This window comes from Theropithecus gelada, chromosome 20 (genome assembly GCF_003255815.1).
Source record: "Theropithecus gelada isolate Dixy chromosome 20, Tgel_1.0, whole genome shotgun sequence".
NCBI lineage: Eukaryota > Metazoa > Chordata > Mammalia > Primates > Cercopithecidae > Theropithecus > Theropithecus gelada.
The window spans coordinates 26,511,485-26,533,939 of NC_037688.1; the positions used below are offsets into that span (position 1 = coordinate 26,511,485).

General features: G+C 50.6%; 1 protein-coding gene and 1 pseudogene across 3 annotated transcripts in view; both read left to right on the plus strand.

Moving 5' to 3' along the window:
* CDH3 (cadherin 3) overlaps positions 1 to 19,947 on the plus strand; it is a 59,221-nt gene extending 39,274 nt beyond the window's left edge. For 2 of the 3 annotated variants that reach the window (XM_025369943.1, XM_025369945.1), the window contains 7 exons: positions 3,293 to 3,534; positions 4,059 to 4,204; positions 6,684 to 6,908; positions 12,002 to 12,208; positions 16,151 to 16,281; positions 16,681 to 16,827; positions 19,102 to 19,947. In XM_025369943.1, the coding sequence (XP_025225728.1) occupies positions 3,293 to 3,534; positions 4,059 to 4,204; positions 6,684 to 6,908; positions 12,002 to 12,208; positions 16,151 to 16,281; positions 16,681 to 16,827; positions 19,102 to 19,311 (1,308 nt within the window). In that variant the 3' untranslated portion in view covers positions 19,312 to 19,947. Of the gene's footprint in view, positions 1 to 3,292; positions 3,535 to 4,058; positions 4,205 to 6,683; positions 6,909 to 12,001; positions 12,209 to 16,150; positions 16,282 to 16,680; positions 16,828 to 19,004 lie in introns of all 3 variants that reach the window. The other variant, XM_025369946.1, reaches the window with a different exon arrangement.
* On the plus strand, positions 5,551 to 5,982 carry LOC112613975 (annotated as a pseudogene).
* Positions 19,948 to 22,455: the final 2,508 nt, after the last annotated feature.

Genomic DNA, 22,455 nt, shown 5'->3' on the forward strand with positions numbered 1-22,455 from the left:
TTTTTTTTTTTTTTTTTTTTTTTTTGAGAGGGAGTCTCGTGCTGTCGCCCAGGCTGGAGTGCAGTGGCCGGATCTCAGCTCACTGCAAGCTCTGCCTCCCGGGTTTGCGCCATTCTCCTGCCTCAGCCTCCCGAGTAGCTGGGACTACAGGCGCCCACCACCTTGCCCGGCTAGTTTTTTGTATTTTTTAGTAGAGACGGGGTTTCACTGTGTTAGCCAGGATGGTCTCGATCTCCTGACCTCGTGATCCGCCCGTCTCAGCCTCCCAAAGTGCTGGGATTACAGGCTTGAGCCACCGTGCCCGGCCAAGATGGGCCTAATCTTGCATCAGTTTCTTTTTTTTTTTCGAGACCAAGTTTTGCTCTTGTTGCCCAGGCTGGAGTGCAATGGCATGATCTTGGCTCACCACAACCTCCGCCTCCTGGGTTCAAGCGATTCTCTTGCCTCAGCCTCCTGAGTAGCTGAGATTACAGGCCTGTGCCACCGTGTCCGGCTAATTTTTTGTATTTTTAGTAAAGATGGAGTTTCTCCATGCTGGTCAGGCTGGTCTCAAACTCCCGACCTCAGGTGATCCTCCCGCCTCGGCCTCCCAAAGTGCTGGGATTACAGGCGTGAGCCACCATGCCCGGCGCATCAGTTTCTTTTTTTTTTTTTTTTTTTTTGAGACAGAGTCTCACTCTGTCGCCCAGGCTGGAGTGCAGTGGCCGGATCTCAGCTCACTGCAAGCTCCGCTTCCCGGGTTCACGCCATTCTCCTGCCTCAGCCTCCCGAGTAGCTGGGACTACAGGCTCCCGCCACCTCACCCGGCTAGTTTTTTGTATTTTTTTTTTTAGTAGAGATGGGGTTTCACCGTGTTAGCCAGGATGGTCTTGATCTTGTGACCTCGTGATCCGCCCGTCTCGGCCTCCCAAAGTGCTGGGATTACAGGCTTGAGCCACCGTGCCCGGCCATCAGTTTCTTTTACTTCCTGGTTTACTGTGAAGAATGGTGTGGTTTGAGAACATAAAATATTGTATGAAATAATATATTTTAAAGACTGGGGTTTGCTGTCTTATTTTCTGCAACAAATACTTTGGAATGCCACTTCGACATTGTGAAATGATGTGAAAGGAAGTTCATTTATAATATAACTAACCTAACTCATGATTTCTAAAAATAGAGAATATCCTAACTAAAAGAAAAAATCCAGCCAGGACAACATGGAGAAGTCCTGTCTACACTAAAAGTACAAAAAATTAGCTGGGGCCAGGCACGATGGCTCATGCCTGTAATCCCAGCACTTTGGGAGGCCGAGGCGGACAGATCACCTGAGGTCGGGAGTTCGAGACCAGCCGTCATGGTGAAACCCGTCTCTCTTGTATTTTCTAAAAATACAAAAATTAGCTGGGCGTGGTGGCACGTGCCTGTAGTCCCAGCTATTTGAGAGGCTGAGGCTACTTGAGAGGAGAATCGCTTGATCCCGGGAGGAGGAGGTTGTAGTGAGCCGAGTGTGCATCACTGCACTCCAGCCTGGATGTGGTGACACACACCTGTAGTCCCAGCTACTCAGGAGGCTGAAGTCGGAAGATTGCTTGAGCCCAAAGGGTCGACGCTGCAGTGAGCCATAATCAAGCCACTGCACTCCAGCCTGGGTAACAGAACAAGATCCTGTCTCAAATAAAAATTTAAAATTTTACAAAAATGTTGACTGAATATAAAATATTTTGATATGTAAACTTTTGGGCACAGCTATACTAGAAAACATAATGAAGTGGTCAGTTCCCCACATCCATTTGTAGAATCATCCAAATGCAGTGGACACTGTGTTACCCTGGTAGCTCAAACTGCAAGTTATGTTGATGTCTTCAGAACAGTGAAGAAGCAACTCTTGAAGTCCTGAACAAATTAAAATAGGAGCTCCCCTCAGTAGCTGCATTCCTAGAAGATGCAGTACATACTAAAACTGCACAAAAACTTGGCTTATATGTAAAATGTGTTCTAGACTCTCTATTAAACAGATTTTTCACATCCGGGAGTGTATTAATGTCCATGGGGATATTAGCAAGTCACATGGGATATGGAACAGCTCCTCGTATCTAGCATTCTGATTCTGAGACACATCATCCCTGCCCCAGCCTGTAAATGCCAGTGGTATCCCCTCATTATGACAACTAGAAATGCTTCTACAATTTGTTTTGTTTTGAGACAGGGTCTTGGTATGTCAACCCAGGCTGGAGTATAGTGGCACAGTCTTGGCTCATTGCACCCTCAACCTCCTGGGCTCAAATGATCCACCCTACTCAGCCTCCCAAGTAGCTGAGACTATAGGCATGCACCACCAGGCCCAGCTAATTTTTGTATTTTTGTAGAGACCGGGCCTTGCCATGTTGCCCAGGCTGGTCTTGAACTCCTGGTCTCAAGCAATCCAGCAGCCTTGGCTTCCCAAAGTGCTGGGATTACAGGCGTGAGCCACAATGCCAGGCCCCCCAATTTTCTCAAACATCACCACCACTCCACTGGGAACCATTATTCTAGGGCTTATTAATAGAGTTACCTTTAGGATGGTCTGAGAGGCCCCATAAGATGTGCACTCAGGGCACCCTAGACCGTGAGGATGAGCGGTTTGTGAGAAACAACATCTACGAAGTCATGGTCTTGGCCGTGGACAATGGTGAGAGCATCCTCCCAGCCTTCCCACAAGGGCCACTTTTGGTTCTCAGGTCACATGACACAGCACAGCATGTTCCCTCCACAGGTGGGAACATGTGTCAGGGAGGGCTATTTGCAAACCAGTCCAGACGGTCAAAGGGGTCTTTCAGAGGAGTCTTTTAAAGACTGGTCCTAGGCCGGGCGCGGTGGCTTATGCCTGTAATCCCAGCACTTTGGGAGGCCGAGGTGGGCGGATCACGAGGTCAGGAGATCGAGACCATCCTGGCTAACACGGTGACACCCCATCTCTACTAAAAAATACAAAAAACTAGCCGGGCGAGGTGGCAGGCGCCTGTAGTCCCAGCTACTCCAGAGGCTGAGGCAGGAGAATGGCGTAAACCCGGGAGGCGGAGCTTGCAGTGAGCTGAGATCCGGCCACTGCACTCCAGCCGGGGTGATAGAGCAAGACTCCGTCTCAAAAAAACAAACAAAAAAAAGATGTGCACTCAGGAAACATAGGAGTGTTCATGGGACAGAGAAGGGGCAGCATGGTTGCTAGTGGGGGCTAAAGCCCCTCAGTATTGGCTCTTTCCTTCTGACATCTCAACTGTACTGTACTCCTCTCAAAATGCTGGTTCAGGTCCTTCTTCCTCTTCTCTCCTAGGGTTTGGATTTTGAGGCCAAAAACCAGCACACCCTATACGTTGAAGTGACCAATGAGGCCCCTTTTGTGCTGAAGCTCCCAACCTCAACAGCCACCATAGTGGTCCACGTGGAGGATGTGAATGAGGCACCCGTGTTTGTCCCGCCCTCCAAAGTTGTTGAGGTCCAGGAGGGCATCCCCACTGGGGAGGCTGTGTGTGTCTACACTGCAACAGACCCTGACAAGGAGAATCAAAAGATCAGGTACTCAGGAGCGGGGCTCGGTGAGCAGCATGCACTGGTACAGTTGGCGGGTGGGTGATGATGGCCAGCGTTTGTTCTGATTACCGTAGAGACTGTTAAATAGGAATATCCCTCCTGCATAGGTCCTCTTCTTCCTACCCTCTTTGAGGCTGAAGACTGAATAGGGGTTTGGGGGCAGGTATTTCTCACTCTGTCATGTATCCCTCTTGGGACTCCTGCACCTGCTGCTTTAGGACCCCGTTTATGGGCGAGGCGCATTTTCCATATGATCCTGCTTAGGTGCCCAGAGGCCATCAGCCAGTTGGTATGAGGAGGCCCTGAATGACGCGCCTTGGGGCAACTGCCTTCCCTCATGGGGAGGGATAAGGGGGTCAGTGGCAGGGGCTGGGGCAAGCGCGCCTGCGCCCAGGCAGTCTTTTCACGTGTCGCCAGGGTCAGACCACAGGTCTCTCCTTGTGGCGCTACACAATTCTACAGAATTCTAAATATTCTGGATGTTACTCGTCTCAACTTTTCCTCTCCAGCTACCGCATCCTGAGAGACCCAGCAGGATGGCTAGCCATGGATGCAGACAGTGGGCAGGTCACTGTTGCGGGCACCCTAGACCGTGAGGATGAGCGGTTTGTGAGAAACAACATCTACGAAGTCATGGTCTTGGCCGTGGACAATGGTGAGAGCATCCTCCCAGCCTTCCCACAAGGGCCACTTTTGGTTCTCAGGTCACAGGACACAGCACAGCATGTTCCCTCCACAGGTGGGAACGTGTCAGGGAGGGCTATTTGCAAACCAGTCCAGATGGTCAAAGGGGTCTTTCAGAGGAGTCTTTTAAAGACTGGTCCTGCCGGGCACAGTGGCTCAAGCCTGTAATCCCAGCACTTTGGGAGGCCGAGACGGGCGGATCACGAGGTCAGGAGTTTGAGACCATCCTGGCTAACCCGGTGAAACCCCGTCTCTACTAAAAAATACAAAAAACTAGCCGGGCGAGGTGGCAGGCGCCTGTAGTCCCAGCTACTCGGGAGGCTGAGGCAGGAGAATGGTGTAAACCCGGGAGGCGGAGCTTGCAGTGAGCTGAGATCCGGCCACTGCACTCCAGCTCGGGCGACAGAGCAAGACTCCGTCTCAAAAAAAAAAAAAAAAAAAAGACTGGTCCTAGGCCGGGTGCGGTGGCTCACGCGTGTAATCCCAGCACTTTGGGAGGCCGAGGCAGGTGGATCACCTGAGGTCAGGAGTTCGAGACCAGCCTGGCCAACACGGTGAAACCCTATCTCTACTAAAGATAAAAAAAATTAGCTGGGCGTGGGGGCACATGCCTGTAGTCCCAGCTACTCCGGAGGCTGAGGCAGAAGAATCGCTTGAACCTGGGAGGCGGAGGCTGCAGTGAGCCAAGATTCTGCCACTACACTCCAGCCTGGGCGACAGAGCGAGACTCTCTCAAAAAGCAACAACAACAAAAGAGTGATCCTAGGGACTGGCCATGGTTCCAATTTCCCTAAAACCCAAGAGTTGGGAGGGAGCCAGGTGTGGTGACTCAGGCCTGTAATCCCAGCACTTTGAGAGGCCTAGGTAGGAGGATCACTTGAGCCCAGGAGTTCAAGGCTGACCTGAGAAACATACAGAGACCATGTCTCTACAAAAAAATGAAACATTTAAAAATAAGAGTTAGGGTCGGGCGTGGTGATTAAAGTCTAATCCCAGCACTGTGGGAGGCCGAGGCGGGCGAATCACCTGAGGTCAAGAGTTCTAGACCAGCCTGGCCAACATGGCGAAACCCTGTCTGTACTAAAAACATAAAAAGTTAGCTGAGCGTGCCGCCTCCCAGTCCCCGCGTTAGGGCCTGCGCACAGCCCTTGGGGCGAATCACAGCATGCCCTGGGGCAACCGCTCTCCCTCACGGGGAAGGACAAGGGTGAACGGCGGGGGCGGGGGCGAGCGCGCCTGTGCCCAGGCGGTCTTTTCACTTGTCGACAGGGTTGCGGCACTACACGAGCAGAGTTCGAGTCTGAGGCAGAGGGCGTCATGGCAGGACAAGCATTTAGACAGTTTCTTCCACTCTTTGACGGAGTATTGGCTGAAAGAAGTGCTGCAAACTATAACCAAAGGAGGCATTATGCTTCCAGAAAAATCTCAAGGAAAAGTATTGCAGCAACAGTAGTCGCTGTTGGATCGGGTTCTAAAGGAAAGGGTGGAGAGATTCGACCAGTTAGCGTGAAAGTTGGAGATAAAGTTATTCTCCCAGAATATGGAGGCACCAAAGTAGTTCTAGATGACAAGGATTATTTCCTATTTAGAGATGGTGACATTCTTGGAAAGTACATAGACTGAAATAATTCACTACTGAAATGGCATCAACGTGAAGCTGCCCATTCCACTGAAGTTCTGAAATCTTTTCATCGTGTAAATAATTTCCGTATTTCTCTTTTATAATAAATTAATGATAACTAATGACAAAAAAAAAAATTAGCTGGGTGTGGTGACACACACTTGTAGTCCCAGCTACTCAGGAGGCTGAGGCATGAGAATCACCTGAACCCAGGAGGCAGAGGTTGCAGTGAGCCGAAATTGTGCCACTGCACTCCATCCTGGGCAACAGAGCAAGACTCTCAAAATAAGTAAATAAAACATCAGCATTAGGAGAGTCCCTTCAGCCTTAGTTTATGTTCACTGGGTCCTGAATTGGCCTGTCAGTTTTCCCTTGTGATAGATTACTAGGGGCTGACTGGAAAGTGCCATGACAGATCAGTGATGCCACACCATGACAGATGGGGGGTTATGACATAGTTGTCACCTCTGGTTGACATGTGTTGAACCAGGACCTGCAGGCAGGTGAGAGGCTGCAGCGGGGCTGTGAAGGGAGGCTTCCCTGAAACTGATGGACCAAACACTGGAGTAACCCTGAGGTAGCCAGTAGGATTCGCTTTGTGGTTATAGTGGCTGTCTGGATGAAGTGGCTGCAACTGTGCCGTGATAGTTAGTAATGTCTGCTGTTTACCGAAATGAGAATGATGGCCTGATTGGCATGTATGTGCCATGTATTGGAAGCAAGGGCATGGAAGGTCTTAAGAGGCAAGAGCTGGGCGGTAAACAGGAACCCCCTTGAGGCTGACTGGGTGGGTCACAGGGAGCTCATCATATGTGTCTTTATAAAACAGGAAGCCCTCCCGCCACTGGTACGGGAACCCTCCTGCTAACACTGATTGACGTCAACGACCATGGCCCAGTCCCTGAGCCCCGTGAGATCACCATCTGCAACCAAAGCCCTGAGTCCCAGGTGCTGAACATCACGGACAAGGACCTGTCCCCCCACACCTCCCCTTTCCAGGCCCAGCTCACAGACGACTCAGACATCTACTGGACGGCAGAGGTCAACGAGAAAGGTACCTGAGTGAGTGGTGGTAGCGGGTGGGTGCCAGTTCCACTAGTGGGCATCTGCCCCACACCAGGATTCTGCACACATTCCCATCCTAGCAGCTTTTGGGCCACGGGGGCAACGGTCTCCTCTAGAACCTCAATCAGATGCCATTTATTAACCTGGTGGAGGCCTTTGGAATTCCACAGGACCCCTAAAAGACCATTTTAGCCCAGCTGCCTTCCTGTGTAGACGGAAAAACTGAGGCCTCGAGAGGGAGGGAGTGACTTGGCCCGTGTCACATAGCAAGAGTCAGGACTCAGCACAGTGATCGTAGCCACCACTCACTGAGCATGCTCTGTGCCAGGTCCATGTCACATGCTCTATGTAGGTTAGATTCCTTCCTCCTCACAGGTTTCTCTCTCTCTCTCACACACACACACTTTACAGATGAGGAAATCAAGGCTTACAGAAGCCGAAGTATCTTGCCAGAAGCATTATGACTTTTTTGTTTGTTTGTTTTTTGTTTTGAGACAGAGTCTCGCTCTGTTGCCCAGGCTGGAGGGCAGTGGCGTGATGTCGGCTCACTGCAAATCCTCCTGCGTTCCAGCGATTATCTGCCTCAGCCTCCCGAGTAGCTGGGACTACAGGCGCCCGCCACCATGCCGGCTAATTTTTGTATTTTTTTAGTAGAGACGGGGTTTCACCATCTTGACCAGGCTGGCCTTGAGCTCCTGACCTCGTGACCTACCCGCCTCAGCCTCCCAAAGTGCTGAGATTACAAGTGTGAGCCACCGCACCTGGCTGTGTTATGGCTTTAAAAATTAATGTCATGACCACATGTGGTGGCTCACACCTGTAATCCCAGCACTTTGGGAGGCTGAGGCGGGCGGGTCACGAGGTCAGGAGTTCGAGACCAGCCTGGCCAATATGGTGAAACCCTGTCTCTACTAAAAAATTAACCAGTCCATGGTGGCGTGCGCCTGTAGTCCCAGTTACTCGGGAGGCTGAGGCAGAAGGATCGCTTGAACCTGGGAGGTGGAGGTTTCAGTGAGCCGAGATTGTGCCACTGCACTCCACCCTGGGGGACAGAGTGAGACTGTATCTCAAATAAAATAAAAATGTCACTAGGGTTTTTTGTTGTTGTTGTTTTTTGTTTGAGACAGAGTCTCACTCTGTCTCCCAGACTGGAGTGCAGTGGCACAATCTTGGCTTACTGCAACCTCTGCCTCCTGGGTTCAAGCAATTATCCCTGCCTGAGTAGCTGACATTACAGGTGCCTGTCACCATGCCCGTCTAAGTTTTGTATTTTTTAGTAGAGGCATGGTTTTGCCATGTTGGCCAGGCTGGTCTTGAACTCCTGACTTGAGGTGATCCTCCCACCTCAGCCTCCCAAAGTGCCAAGATTACAAGCATAAGCCACCACACCTGGCCTATCAGGATTTTAGTCTAGGCAGTCTCACTCACCATGGTGTTGGGGGGTGGGGGGAAAAAGCATAAGCATTATGGCCAAAACCCAATGTTATTAATACCTGGAACAGTATTGATAACCTGGTTCTTGGCTTTAATTTCATTTTTCTGTTTGCCCTTGTCCTCTTGTCAGGGAGATTAATCCAGACTCTACTCCATGTGACCTCAGGCTAGTTACCTAACTCCCTAAGCCTCAATTTCTGCATTTGTAAAATGAGGATAACAGCAGTTCCCACCTCTTAAAGCGATGGTGAGGATCAGGGTAGGACCTGGCACTTAGTAAGTGCCCATTTAGCTGGGCGCTGTGGCTCACGCCTGTAATCCTAGCACTTTGGGAGACTGAGGTGGGCGGATCATGAACTTGAGGATCAACACCATCCTGGCCAACATGGTGAAACCCTGTCTCTACTAAAAATACAAAAAATAATTAGCTAGGTGTGGTGGCATGTGCCTGTGTAATCCCAGCTACTCGGGAGGCTGAGGCAGGAGAATCACTTGAACCTGGGAGGCGGAGGTTGCAGTGAGCTGAGATCGTGCCACTGCACTCCAGTCTGGGTGACAGAGCGAGACTCTGTCTCCAAAAAAAAAAAAAAAGTGCCTATTTAGTCACCACTGCCATCGTCATCAACAACTGAGAAATCAGCCTTATAGGGTGGCAGAGATGTTTTAATGACAGATACCCCATGTTGGCCGCTCCACATGGTCGACTAGTTGTTCAGCCCGGAGAGCTGTCCCTGCCTCCTGGCACTAAATGGGGACAGTGGATTCTGCCTTCTGGCCCTTTGACTAAGAGGAGCCCAGCGAGAATGCAGAGCATTTTAACAGAAAAAACTTGAAATCTGTGCTGAGATAGGCTGACAACCTGGGATGGAGGGGGGGTGCGGGTAGAAACTTGGGGGTTTTTGATTGCCCCAATGATTGGGGGCACTACTGGCATTTAGTGGTACAAACCTGCAATGCTGTGGTGGCAAATCCTGCACGATGAAAAAACTTCCACACAGGCTAACGACTCCCTTCTTGAGAAACTTGAGTCTAAAGCAAAGGCCTTTCTTTAAAGAGGCCACTGCACACATAGCCCCTTCTCCACTGTGGGATTGCCACGCAGTGTCCCCCAAGTGGTGCCCAGTGTGCAGTGGCCTCTTCTGCTCTGTGGTTAGCCTGCCACCCCCTGGGCCTTGGAAGGCCAGTTAGCCCAATACCTGCTGCAGCCTCATTTCTGGCATTCCTGCGCTTGTGTGATCACCGATGCTGTGATAACACAGGTTAGCATCAGATCCGATCTGCTTAACATTAGCACTTACATAACCAAGTCATGTGCATTTAGTTTTATTAATAATTGAATATGGCCTGGCGTTGTGGCTCATGTCTGTAATCCCAGCACTTTGGGAGGCCGAGGTAGGCAGATCACCTGAGGTCAGGAGCTTGAGACTAGCCTGGCACAAAATCCACCTCTGCTAAAAATACAAAAACTAGCTGGGTATAGTGGCGCAAACCTGTAGTCCCAGCTACTCCAGAGGCCGAGGCAGGAGAATCGCTTGAGCCCATGAGGCAGAGGTTGCAGTGAGCTGAGATTGCGCCACTGTGCTCCAACCTGAGTAACACAGCAAGACTCTGTCTAAAAAAAAAAAAAATTGAGGCTGGGTGCAGTGGCTCACGTCTGTAATCCCAGCACTTTAGGAGGCCGAGGCAGGCGGATCACGAGATCAGGAGATCGAGACCATCCTGGCTAACACGGTAAAACCCCGTCTCCACTAAAGAATACAAAAAATTAGCCGGGCGTAGTGGCGAGTGCCTATAGTTCCAGCTACTTGGGAGGCTGAGGCAGGAGAATGGCGTGAACCCAGGAGGCGGAGGTTGCAGTGAGCTGAGATTGCGCCACTGCACTCCAGCCTGGGGGACAGAGCAAGACTCCGTCTCAAAAAAAAACAAAAAAATTGAAGGCCAGTCACCGTGGTTCATGCCTGTGATCCCAGCACTTTGGGAGGCCGAGGCAGGTGAATCACAAGGCCAGGAGTTTGAGACCAGCTTGACCAAGATGGTGAAAGCCTATCTCTACTAAAAATACAAAAAGTAATCAGGCACAGTGGCGGGTACCTATAATCCCAGCTACTCAGGAGGCTGAGGCAGGAGAATCACTTGAACACAGGAGGCGGAGGTTGCAGTGAGCCAAGATCACGCCACTGCACTCTAGTCTGGGCGACAGAGCAAGACTTAGTCTCAAAAAAGTTGAATGCTTAGTTGGAAATATGGGTGTTTCATATAAGATTGGGTTAGCTATCAGCTGCTCTGCCTATGCCATTCTTTATTCCTTTACATTCTTTTTTTTTTTTTTTTTTTTTTTTGAGACAGAGTCCTGCTCTGTCATTTGGTTGGAGTGCAGTGGCATGATCTCGGCTCACTGCAGCCTCCACCTCCTGGGTTCAAGCGATTCTCCTGCCTCAGCCTCCCAAGTAGCTGGGACTACAAGCGCGTGCCATCATACCTGGCTAATTTTTTTTTTTTTTTGAGACAGAGTCTTGCTCTGTCGCTCAGGCTGGAGTGCAGTGGCGCAATCTCGGCTCACTGCAAGCTCCGCCTCCCGGGTTCACGCCATTCTCCTGCCTCAGCCTCCTGAGTAGCTGGGACTACAGATGCGTGCCACCATGCCCGGCTAATTTTTTTTTTTGTATTTTTAGGGGAGACAAGGTTTCACCGTGTTAGCCAGGTTGGTCTCGATCTCCTGATCTTGTGATCCACCCGTCTCGGCCTCCCAAAGTGCTGGGATTACAGGTGTGAGCCACGGCGCCTGGCCAAATTTTTATATTTTTAGTAGAGACAGGTTTTCACCATGTTGGTCAGGAGGGTCTCGATCTCTTGACCTCGTGATGTATCCGCCTCGGCCTCTCAAAGTGCTGGGATTACAGGCATAAGCCACTGTGCCCGGCCCTCATTTACTTTCTTAATAAAGTTGCTTTTACTTTAAAAAAAAAAATTGGGTTAGCTGTCTTTTAGGAAGAGTATTCTTTTTGAAGGAAAAAAACAGTGTAGCAGCCAATGATGCAAAGAAGTTATTGGTCCTGCATGACATGGCTTTTAAAACTTCATGTTATAAAAATACTGTGATTGGCTGGGCGCGGTGGCTCAAGCCTGTAATCCCAGCACTTTGGGAGGCCGAGATGGGCGGATCACGAGGTCAGGAGATCGAGACCATCCTGGCTAACCCGGTGAAACCCCGTCTCTACTAAAAAAATACAAAAAACTAGCCGGGCAAGGTGGCAGGCGCCTGTAGTCCCAGCTACTTGGGAGGCTGAGGCAGGAGAATGGCGTAAACCCGGGAGGCGGAGCTTGCAGTGAGCTGAGATCCGGCCACTGCACTCCAGCCTGGGCGACAGAGCCAGACTCCGTCTCAAAAAAAAAAAAAAATACTGTGATTATCGATTTTTTAAAAGTAAAACGACAAATGAGTATTTTTATCCCAATAATCCTTTTCATTATGGTGAGTTTTGCTTTAGCCAAAGATCAGCTTTTACTGCTGTTTTCCAAAGTGTGCTTGTGGAGTATTTCTCCCCATTGCCCACATGTAGGAGCCGTATTCTCAAACTTTCATCATGGTGTACTCAGATCCCTGCACTGATGCTATCCCACAGCTAATCAGTGATCTATTCACTCCAGATGACACGGTGGTCTTGTCCCTGAAGAAGTTCCTGAAGCAGGACACATATGATGTGCACCTTTCTCTGTCTGACCATGGCAACAAGGAGCAGCTGACAGTGATCAGGGCCACCGTGTGTGACTGCCACGGCCATGTCGAGAAATGCCCTGATCCCTGGAAGGGGGGTTTCATCCTCCCTGTGCTGGGGGCTGTCCTGGCTCTGCTGCGTGAGTACCAGCCCCCCACCCCCTCCCTGAGGATGGGGGAGTTGAAAGACAGGATTCTATGTTGAACTTCAGCTCCTGGAACTAAGAGGCCACCAACATCGCCTGTCCACCCCTTAAACCTTTTTTTTAAGACAGGGTCTCGGCCGAGCGCGGTGGCTCATGCCTGTAATCCCAGCCACTTTGGGAGGCCAAGGCCGGCAGATCACAAGGTCAGGAGATCGAGACCATCCTGGCTAACACAGTGAAACCCCATCTGTACTAAAAAAAAAAAAAAAAAAAAATTAGCCGGGCGTGGTGGCGGGCCCCTGTAGTCTCAGCTACTTGGGAGGCTGAGGCAGGAGAATGGTGTGAACCTGGGAGGCGGAGATTGCAGTGAGCCGAGATCGTGCCACTGCACTCCAGCCTGGGCGACAGAGCAAGACTCCGTCTCAAAAAAAAAAAAAAAAAGGACAGGGTCTCAGTCTGTCGCCCAGGCTGGAGTACAGTGGTGTGATCTCGGCTCATTGCAGCTTCTGCCTCCCAGGCTCAAATGACCTTCCCACCTCAGCCTCCCAAGTACCTGGGACTACAGGTGTGGGCCACCACGACCAGCTCATTTTTGTATTTTTTGTAAATACGGGGCCTCACTGTGTTGCCCAGGCTGGTCTTGAATTCCTGGGCTCAAGCAATCCACCCACCTTGGCCTCCCAAAGTGCTGGGATTATAGGTGTGAGTCACTGCGTCTGGCCCACTCTTTAAACTCCTAATTCTGGGAGCGTCAGACAATCATTCTGGGGCTTGTGGAATGTTCCAGGCTTTGGCAATACAGTGGTGAGCAAACAGACTCGGCCCTGCCACCAGGTCATCAGTGGTTCTGAAAGGGTGATTTCCAACAGCATTAGCATCACCAGGAATTTGCTATTATTAGAAAGGCAAATTCTCAGCACCTATTCCAGATTTACTGATTCAGAAATGTAGGAATAGAACCCAGTAATCTGCATGTTAACAAGCTCCTAAGGCATTCTGATACATGCTAGAGTTTGCAAATGACTGGTCTAGTGGGAGGAAATGTTTAGTTAAAAACAAATTTCTTGGCTGTAAAGACAGAACCTATCACAGTTGTTTTTTCCACCTTTTGACTTGATCTTAACATAGACAACACACATCGTCAGTCAGAGACCAATCACATGAATACAAGAACATGCTTTTCGCTGGGCGCAGTGGCTCACACTTGTAATCCCAACACTTTGGGAGGTCAAGGCCCTTGAGGTCAGGAGTTCGAGACCACCCTGGCCAACATGGTGAAATCCTGTCCCTACTAAAAATACAAAATTAACCAGGCATGGTGGCACATGCCTATAATCCCAGTTACTTGGGAGGCTGAGGCAGGAGAATTGCTTGAACCCAGGAGGTGGAGGTTGCAGTGAGCAGAGATCACACCATTGCACTCCAGCCTGGGCAACAGAGCAAGACTCTGCCTTCAAACAAACAAACAAACAAACAAAACCCAGGAAAGTAGGAAATTAGGTCAGAGAGGTGATGGGCACAGGGGCCCAGTCGTGTTGGGCCTCATAGGCTATTGTGAAGACTCTGGATAGAACCAAAAGTTATCAGAAGGTTTTGAGCAGAGGGGTGATGTGATTTGACTTAAATTTTGCAGGATGCCTGCTGAGCAGACTATATGGGGGCGGAGGTGGAGGCAGGGAGATCATTTAGGAGGCTGTTGCTATAATCCAGGGGCAAGGTGATGGAGGCTTAGGCCAGGATGGCAGCATTCAGGTGGTCAGTGGTGGTCATGTTTCAAGGTAGAGTCCCTTCAGATTGATGTGTGGAGTTGAGGGTAAGAGCCATCGATGATTGCAAGGCTTTTGGCTTAAGGAGAAACATGGCATTTCCATTTGCCAGTTTGGGAAGGACCATGGGAAGACACTTGCCAGGCCAGTCCAAGTGGAGGTGTCAGTAGGCAGTTAGACCCGGGTTCAGAGAAGTCCGCCTGGCATCTTGCCTTCCCCCAGATTCGGGAGAGGAGAGGTTACCGTCTAGCCCACATGCGTGTGCATCCTCAGAACCCGTGGACTCCCAAGGAAGGTTGGGTCTGTTTTGTCTGGCCAAGGACAGACAGCAGTTCCATCAGCAAGCACAAAAGTAATGATCCTGAGCAGCGGTGTGTGCTCTCTCATCGAACTGCCATAGAGAGAGGGCTAGGGGGTCCCCTCTTAGCTGTGTGTAGGCATGACAGAGAAGGCAGCCAGGAACCAGTTGGCCAGTCCCCCATATCCAAATAGCCTGCCAGCCTTTCAGACCACATCACTGAAGCCAGACCCTCTTAAAATTCCAACACTGGGGCTGGGCATGGTGGCTCATGCCTATAATCCTAGCACTTTGGGAGGCCGAGGTGGGCAGATCACCTGAGGTCAGGAGTTAGAGACCAGCCTGGCCAACGTGGGGAAACCCTGTCTCTACTAAAAATACAAAAATTTGAGGTCACACCACTGTATTCCAGCCTAGGTGACAGAGCAAGAATCTGTCTCAAAAATAGGTAAAGAAAAAAAATAATAAAATACGAAAATTAGCCAGGCATGGTGGTGGGCTCCTGTAATCCCAGCTACTCAGGAGGCTGAGGCAGGAGAATCACTTGAAACTGGGAGGCAGAGATTGCAGTGACCCGAGATTGTGCCACTGTACTCCAGCCTGGGTGACAGAGTGAGACTCCATCTCAAAAAAAAAAAAAAAAAAAAAAAAAATCCGGCCAAGTGCAATGGTTCATACCTGTAATCCCAGCACTTTAGGAGGCCAAGGCAGTTGGATCACTTGAGGTTGGGAGCTCGAGACCAGCCTGGCCAACATGGTGAAACCCTGTCTGTACTAAAAATACAAAAATTAGCTGGGCATGGTGGCAGGCACCTGTAACTACTAGGGAGGCTGAAGCAGGGAGAATCGCTTGAACCGGGGAGGCGGAGGTTGCAGTGACCTGAGATTGCACCAATGCACTCTAGCCTACAAGAGTGAGATTCCGTCTCAAAAAAAAAAAAAAAAAAAACTGCATTTCACCTAAGTTTAGGTACTGTACCCTATGAAAGTTGCATTATCTTGTTCTTTTTTTTTTTTTTTTTTTTTTTGAGACGGAGTCTTGCTCTGTAGCCCGGGCTGCAGTGCAGTGGCCAGATCTCAGCTCACTGCAAGCTCCGCCTCCCGGGTTTGCGCCATTCTCCTGCCTCAGCCTCCCAAGTAGCTGGGACTGCAGGCGCCCGCCACCGTGCCCGGCTAGTTTTTTGTAGTTTTAGTAGAGACAGGGTTTCACCGTGTTAGCCAGGATGGTCTCGATCTCCTGACCTCGTGATCCGCCTGTCTCGGCCTCCCAAAGTGCTGGGATTACAGGCTTGAGCCACCGCGCCCGGCCGCATTATCTTGTTCTTAAAGTCTGTGGCTAGTTAGGGGACATGTGGTGACTAAAAGAGAGTCTCACTGAAAGACAACATCTGTTGGGAGGTTCCCATCCTGACATTTCGACAGAAGATTTTCTTAAGGATCAGTACCACCAATCTGGTTAGACTGACAGCATTATGGGTGGGGAGAAGGAAGTCAGAATCTTCTAGGGAGGAGGTGATATTAAGCTGAGAGCTGACACGTGGGAGCCATGTGTGGGCATAGAGTCTGCCAGGTGAGGAAGGAGCCTGTATGAAGGTTCTTGAGGGGGAGCTGCTGGGGGCATTCAAGGAACACAGAGGAGGCCAGTGTGCCTAGACCTTAGTGGGTAGGGGGACTGGGAGGCATAGGCTGGGACCAAATCCTGCCAGCCTTGATGAGGAGTTGAAGTTTTCCTAGGTGCAAGTGAAGCCGTTGTAGCATGTTAAGCTCTGGCTACTGAGTGAGGACGTCAGCAGTTAGAGGGGCTCTGAGGGCCTGGGGGTCTTGGCCCACTGTGTGGTTACAGAGGGAACACTCACTCCCCAACCCTTGCAGTCTTCCTGCTGGTGCTGCTCTTGTTGGTGAGAAAGAAGCGGAAGGTCAAGGAGCCCCTCCTACTCCCAGAAGATGACACCCGTGACAACGTCTTCTACTACGGCGAAGAGGGGGGTGGTGAAGAGGACCAGGTGGGGCACTGGGGGCTCTGGGATTGGGAGGTGGGTGCCCCCAAGTCCACTGGCAGGGCTAAGCCATTGGGTCAACCAACTGACCAAGTTAGCTGTGTTGACCAGGCCCTGGCACGAAGCTTGCGTCTTCCTTTTTTTCCATCCTCCAGCGCTTCTCTGGTCCATTGCTGTAATCTGTTTGACCCTCGCCAAGTTAACCTCGAGCCTGTGTTTAATTTGCTAGGACAAGGGAGGATGGAAACGAGGGTTTTCCAAAATCTCTGACATCATCTGTCTTGTAAGACCTCCCCATGAGCCAGAGTATCCAAAGGGTAGGGGGTGTGGGGTGAGTGAGATGTAAGTGGCAGGGGTGGGGGGACAGGAGTCCTCAGTCCCCTGCTCTCCTGCATTTCCCCACAGGACTATGACATCACCCAGCTTCACCGAGGTCTGGAGGCCAGGCCGGAGGTGGTTCTCCGCAATGATGTGGCACCAACCTTCATCCCCACACCCATGTACCGTCCTCGGCCAGCCAACCCAGATGAAATCGGCAACTTTATAATCGAGGTGAGACGTGGCAGGTCAGTCGAGGGCCACCCTTTATTCAAGCCCAGCGCCAGCCACACAGGAGAACAAGCATGGGGCTGGAGTCTTGGGTCTGAGTTCAAATTCTGACTCCACCACCAACCAGCTTGTGACCTCTGGCTTATTTGAGTAACTTCTGGGGTTTGTTTCTTCCTCCATAGAACTCCCACTTGCAGAGTGGTTAAAAATGATTAGGAGGGGCTGGGCGCGATTGCTCACACCTGCAATCCCAGCACTTTGGGAGTCTGAGACGGGTAGATCATGAGGTCAGGAGTTCAAGACCAGCCTGGCCAACATGGCGAAACCCCGCCCCTACTAAAAATACAAAAATTAGCCAGGCATGGTGACGGGTACCTGTAGTCCCAGCTACTTGGGAGGCTGAGGCACAAGAATCGCTTGAACCAAGGAGGCAGAGGTTGCAGTGAGCCAAGATGACGCCACTGCATTCCAGCCTGGGTGACAGGGTGAGACTCCGTCTCAACAACAAAAACAAAAAGTGATTAGGAGGCTGGGCGCAGTGGCTCACACCTGTAATCTCAGAACTTTAAGAGGCCAAGGCGGGCAGATCACTTGAGGTCAGGAGTTTGAGACCAGCCTGGCCAACATGGTGGAGGCAGAGGTTGCAGTGAGCCAAGATTTCGCCACTGCACTCCAGCCTGGGTACAACTTAGAGCTGTAGTGAACACCAGGAATGAAGTACTCAGACAGTTCTAGCTGAGCAGGGTGGGGAGCAGTTCCTTTGAGAGAGCGTCGCTCTAAGATGTGTCTGCCAGGTATTTATTGAGAGAGCTTGTTTAAACTACAATGTAGACAAACGAGACATCCACCAGGTGGCTCTTTGTGGTCAGGTCATGAGGCACATATGGCCTTGTAAAAAACACTCAAACAACATTTTCAGGAGGCTGTGTTCAGCACTTATCACACTTACTACTCCCTATCCTGTTTTCAGGGCCCAGGAGATCTAGTCTCATGTACAAACAACATGCACACAGCACCTCAGTATATTTCCATGCCTCAACCTCAAATGCTTCGTACATAGGCTTGAATGTCTTGTTGTGTGCCCCCCACACCTGGGCAACAAAGGGAGACTCCATCTCAAAAAAAAAAAAAAAAAAAAAAGGGTCGGGCCTGGTGGCTCATACCTGTAATCCCAGCACTTTGGGAGACTGAGGCGGGCAGATCACAAGGTCAAGAGATTGAGACTATCCTGGCCAACATGGTGAAACCCTGTCTCTACTAAAAATACAAAAATTAGCTGGGCGTGATGGCGCATGCCTGTAGTCCCAGCTATTCGGGAGGCTGAGGCAGGAGAATCGCTTGAACGGCAGGTGGAGGTTGAAGTGAGCCGAGATCGCGCCACTGCATCCAGCCTGGGCAACAAAGGGAGACTCCATCTAAAAAAAAAAAAAAAAATTAGGAACGATTTATTCATTTATTCACATACAGCAGTTGAATACTCTGGAGCCAGACTACCTGGGTTTGAATTACAGATCCCAGGTGACTGCACTTAGAGCAAAGTTTGGAGCCTCTGCTGTAGAGGACTTCAAAGATTGAACGAGCAGGCAGCTACGACAGTGCCAGCACCCTGGTTCCTGACCCTGCCTGCATATTGGAATCACGTGGGCACCTTCAGAAACCACTGATGCCTCAGCTCACCCCCAGAGATTGTGGTGTAATTGAACTGGGTGTGGCCTGGGCTTCAGAATTTATAAAAGATTCTCCAGGTAATTTAAGTTTGGGAACTACTGACCTAGCACGTAGCGTTGATTAGGTAATCATAGCTATTGTTGCCAGGTGCCATTCTAATAACTGCTTTACAGGTATTTACTCATTTACTTATCTGTTCCTGTACGAAGGAGGCACATGTCCTCAAGACCTCCCAAGGCTGTGTCACAGGCGTGCATCGTTTAAAAAAGGAAGAGAAAAAGCTCATATGAAATTTTGTCATTTTACAGACAAGGAAACAGGCATAGAGCGGTTAAGGGACTTGTCCAAGGCCACAAAGCTAGTGTGTGGTGTGAGTTCTGGCCCAAGCTGATTTCAGTCCTTGCCCTTACCCCCGGCCTGTGTTGCACTGAGCACTTGTTGAGTGCTGGTCCCTGAGCAAATGAATTCTGCATGAATAACGCATTGTTTCATTTCAAGCTCTGAAACTTTAGGGGAGGGGAGGGGGGGCTCAGAGATGAGGAAATGGAGGCTTGCAGCTGGCAAGTGGCAGGGCCCACCACTCTAACCACTTGTTCTCTGTTGCCGCAGAACCTGAAGGCAGCTAACACGGACCCCACAGCCCCGCCCTACGACTCCCTTTTGGTGTTCGACTATGAGGGCAGCGGCTCCGATGCCGCATCCCTGAGCTCCCTCACCTCCTCCGCCTCTGACCAGGACCAAGATTACGACTATCTGAACGAGTGGGGCAGCCGCTTCAAGAAGCTGGCAGACATGTACGGTGGTGGGGACGACGACTAGGCTGCCTGCCTGCAGGGCTGGGGACCAAATGTCAGGCCAAAGAGCATCTCCGAGGGGTCTCAGTCCCCACTTCAGCCGAGGACTTTGGAGCTTGTCAGGAAGCGGCCGTAGCAACTTGGAGGAGACAGGCTATGAGTCTGGCCTTAGAGTGGTTCGTTCCTTAGCCTTTGAGGATGGAGGAATGTGGGCAGTTTGACTTCAGCACTGAAAACCTCTCCACCTGGTCCAGGGTTGCCTCAGAGGCCAGGTTTCCAGAAGCCTCTCACCTGCCGTACAATGCTCAGCCCCGTGTCCTGGGCCTGGGTCTGCTGTGACCGACCCCTGATGGCTTTGTCTCTGGAATGGACCCTTCTGAGGCCTCCTGGTGCAACCTTTTTTTTTTTTTAATGCTATTTTCAAAATGTTAGAGACAGTTCTTCAAAAGTGCAGCCCAGAGCTGCTGGGTCCACTGGCCATCCTGCATTTCTGGTTTCCAGACCCTAAGGCCTCCCATTCAGATGGATCTCTGCGTTTTTATACTGAGTATGTCTAGATTGCCCCTTATTTTTTATTTTCCCTGTTGCGTTGCTGTAGATGAAGGGTGAGGACAATCGTGTAGATGTACTAGAGTTTTTTATTAAAGAAACTTTTCCCAGAGGTGCCTGGGGAGTGAACTGTTTTTTCAATAGAAGCTTTATTGGCATCTAACTCACGTACCATACCATTCACTTGTTTAACGTGTACAATTCAATGGTTTTTAGAATTTTCAGAGTTCTGCAAAAGGAGTGTGCTCCTTGCCGGCTTCCTCCCGGCTTCCTCTCGATGGCAGGGGATACTCAGGGTCAGCTTCCATGCCTAGGTGGGCTCAGGGAGGGGAGACTTGCCCTCCTTTGCAAAGTCTGTTGCTCCGTGAGAGAGAACCATTAACCTCTTATCCCAAGGCTGAGCCCCTCCAGAGCCCCAGCAAGGTATCTTCTGGAACAGCGGCTGCCCTCCCTGCAGGGCAGTGCGTGACGACTTCCTCTTCTATGCTGGGGGCGGGGGTCCCTGTTGAAAGGCAGGGGTTGGAGAACAGCTAGCTCTGCTACTTGCTAGCACATCATTTAACCTCTAGTTGCCTCAGATTTTACATTTACAAAATGGGGAGTTTTTGTGGAGATTAAATGAATTAATACCTGGCACATGGTCCATGCAATTTGTTAGTTGGTAACAGCTACCATTTATTCAATATTTTTAAAGGCCAGACAGGACTTTATTTACTCTAAATCCTCATAATCACCCTCTGAGGGGACTTTCTCCTTTAAAGAATGGCCACATTGTATTTTTTTTAAATGACATCTGGTTATCAAAATCAAGCAAAACAAAGTTAGAGAACCTACCCAAGATGTCAGCAAAATTGGAATATTCCTGACAATACCAGGGCATAAATGCAGGAATCGGGAATAGGCAGCAGCGATAGAACGATTCTGTTTGTGTCCTTGTTAACATGAAGTTGAAAGTCATCTCTGCAGTTAGCAAAAAAAATCTGAAGCGAAGCCGAGGAAATTGCTGATGTTGAAATAAACATCTTCCATGAGAATGACTAAATCTGCAGAGCGCCTCTGCTCAAAGCACAGACCCTGACCCGAAGGTATCGGTGCCACCTGCTGAGTCGGAACCTCTAGGCAGGGCCCTGCTGTGGGTTGACAAGCCCCCCATGGGATGCTCATGCACACTCAGGTTTGCTGCCAAGGCTCTGAAGGATAAGGCTAAGAAGCCTGAAGCCTCAGACCCTGGATGGGGAAACCAAAGGAAATGAAGATGGGGCTGGGCATCATGGATCACACCTGTAATCCCAACACTTTAGGAGGCTGAGGTGGGTGGATCACGAGGTCAGGGGTTCGAGACCAGTCTGGCCAACACAGTGAAACCCTGTCCTTGCTAAAAAATATAAAAATTAGCTGGGTGTGGTGGCATGTGCCTATAATCCCAGCTACTCGGGAGACTGAGGCACAACAGTTGCTTGAATCCGGGAGGTGGTGGTTGCAGTGAGCCAAGATCACACCACTGCACTCCAGCCTGGGCGACAGACTGAGACCCTATCTTAAAAGGGGATGAAGTCGGATGAGAAAGCTCACCTGTCCTTGGTCCACGGCGTCCTCAGGACAAAGCCACCTCCTGCCTCTCCCACTGAGCTGGGGCCTCAGATTCCCCTCTGCCAGGGCTGTCTGCTGATGGGGTGTGGGAAGTTTGAGTGTCTGTTAGCAAACACCTGCTGCCCGTTATCTTCAACTCCCTTCAGAGAATCCTGGATATATCAGAAACTCTATCTTCAGTGGCGGCTAATCATGAAACCAAGCAGTCCCTGTTCAGGCTGGCCTTCCTCCCCTGAGATATTTGGAGGAAAAGCAGCCTTTCCCAGCCTCACCTGGCCTCGGTGGATGGCTGTAGAGTCCCCCGGCAATGGAACCAGGCACCAGCCCCCGAGTGGTCTGGAAAGAATCAGAGCCTGGGCTCTGTGATGGGGACAACATTAAGTCACCCTCTCGCTTTTTTTTTTTTTTTTTTGAGACGGAGTCTTGCTCTGTCACCCAGGCTGGAGTGCAGTGGTGCGATCTCGGCTCACTGCAAGCTCCGCCTCCCGGGTTCACACCATTCTCCTGCCTCAGCCTCCCGAGTAGCTGGGACTACAGGCACCCGCCACCTCGCCCGGCTAGTTTTTTGTAATTTTTAGTAGAGACGGGGTTTCACTGTGTTAGCCAGGATGGTCTCGATCTCCTGACCTCGTGATCCGCCCGTCTCGGCCTCCCAAAGTGCTGGGATTACAGGCTTGAGCCACCGCGCCCGGCCACTCTCTCGCTCTTGGCCTGCTTCTCATCTGCAAAACGGAAGCTTAGGACTCTGATGTTTAGGGCCTGTAATAAGTAAAAATATTGCATTGGTAAGACACCAGCGCTAACCATGCAGAGTGGACACTAACCAGAAACAACTGATGTGCTGGCCATGATGAGGACCATCGGTCCTTTGAATTTTGAGTTTCAACACTTTGGTGTGCCTCCTTCCAGTATCCGTATCCCCTATGCATTACACACTTTTTTTTTCCCCCCCCAGAGACAGTCTCACTCTCCCCCAGGCTGGAGTGCAGTGGCGCGATCTCGGCTCACTGCAACCGCCGCCTCCTGGGTT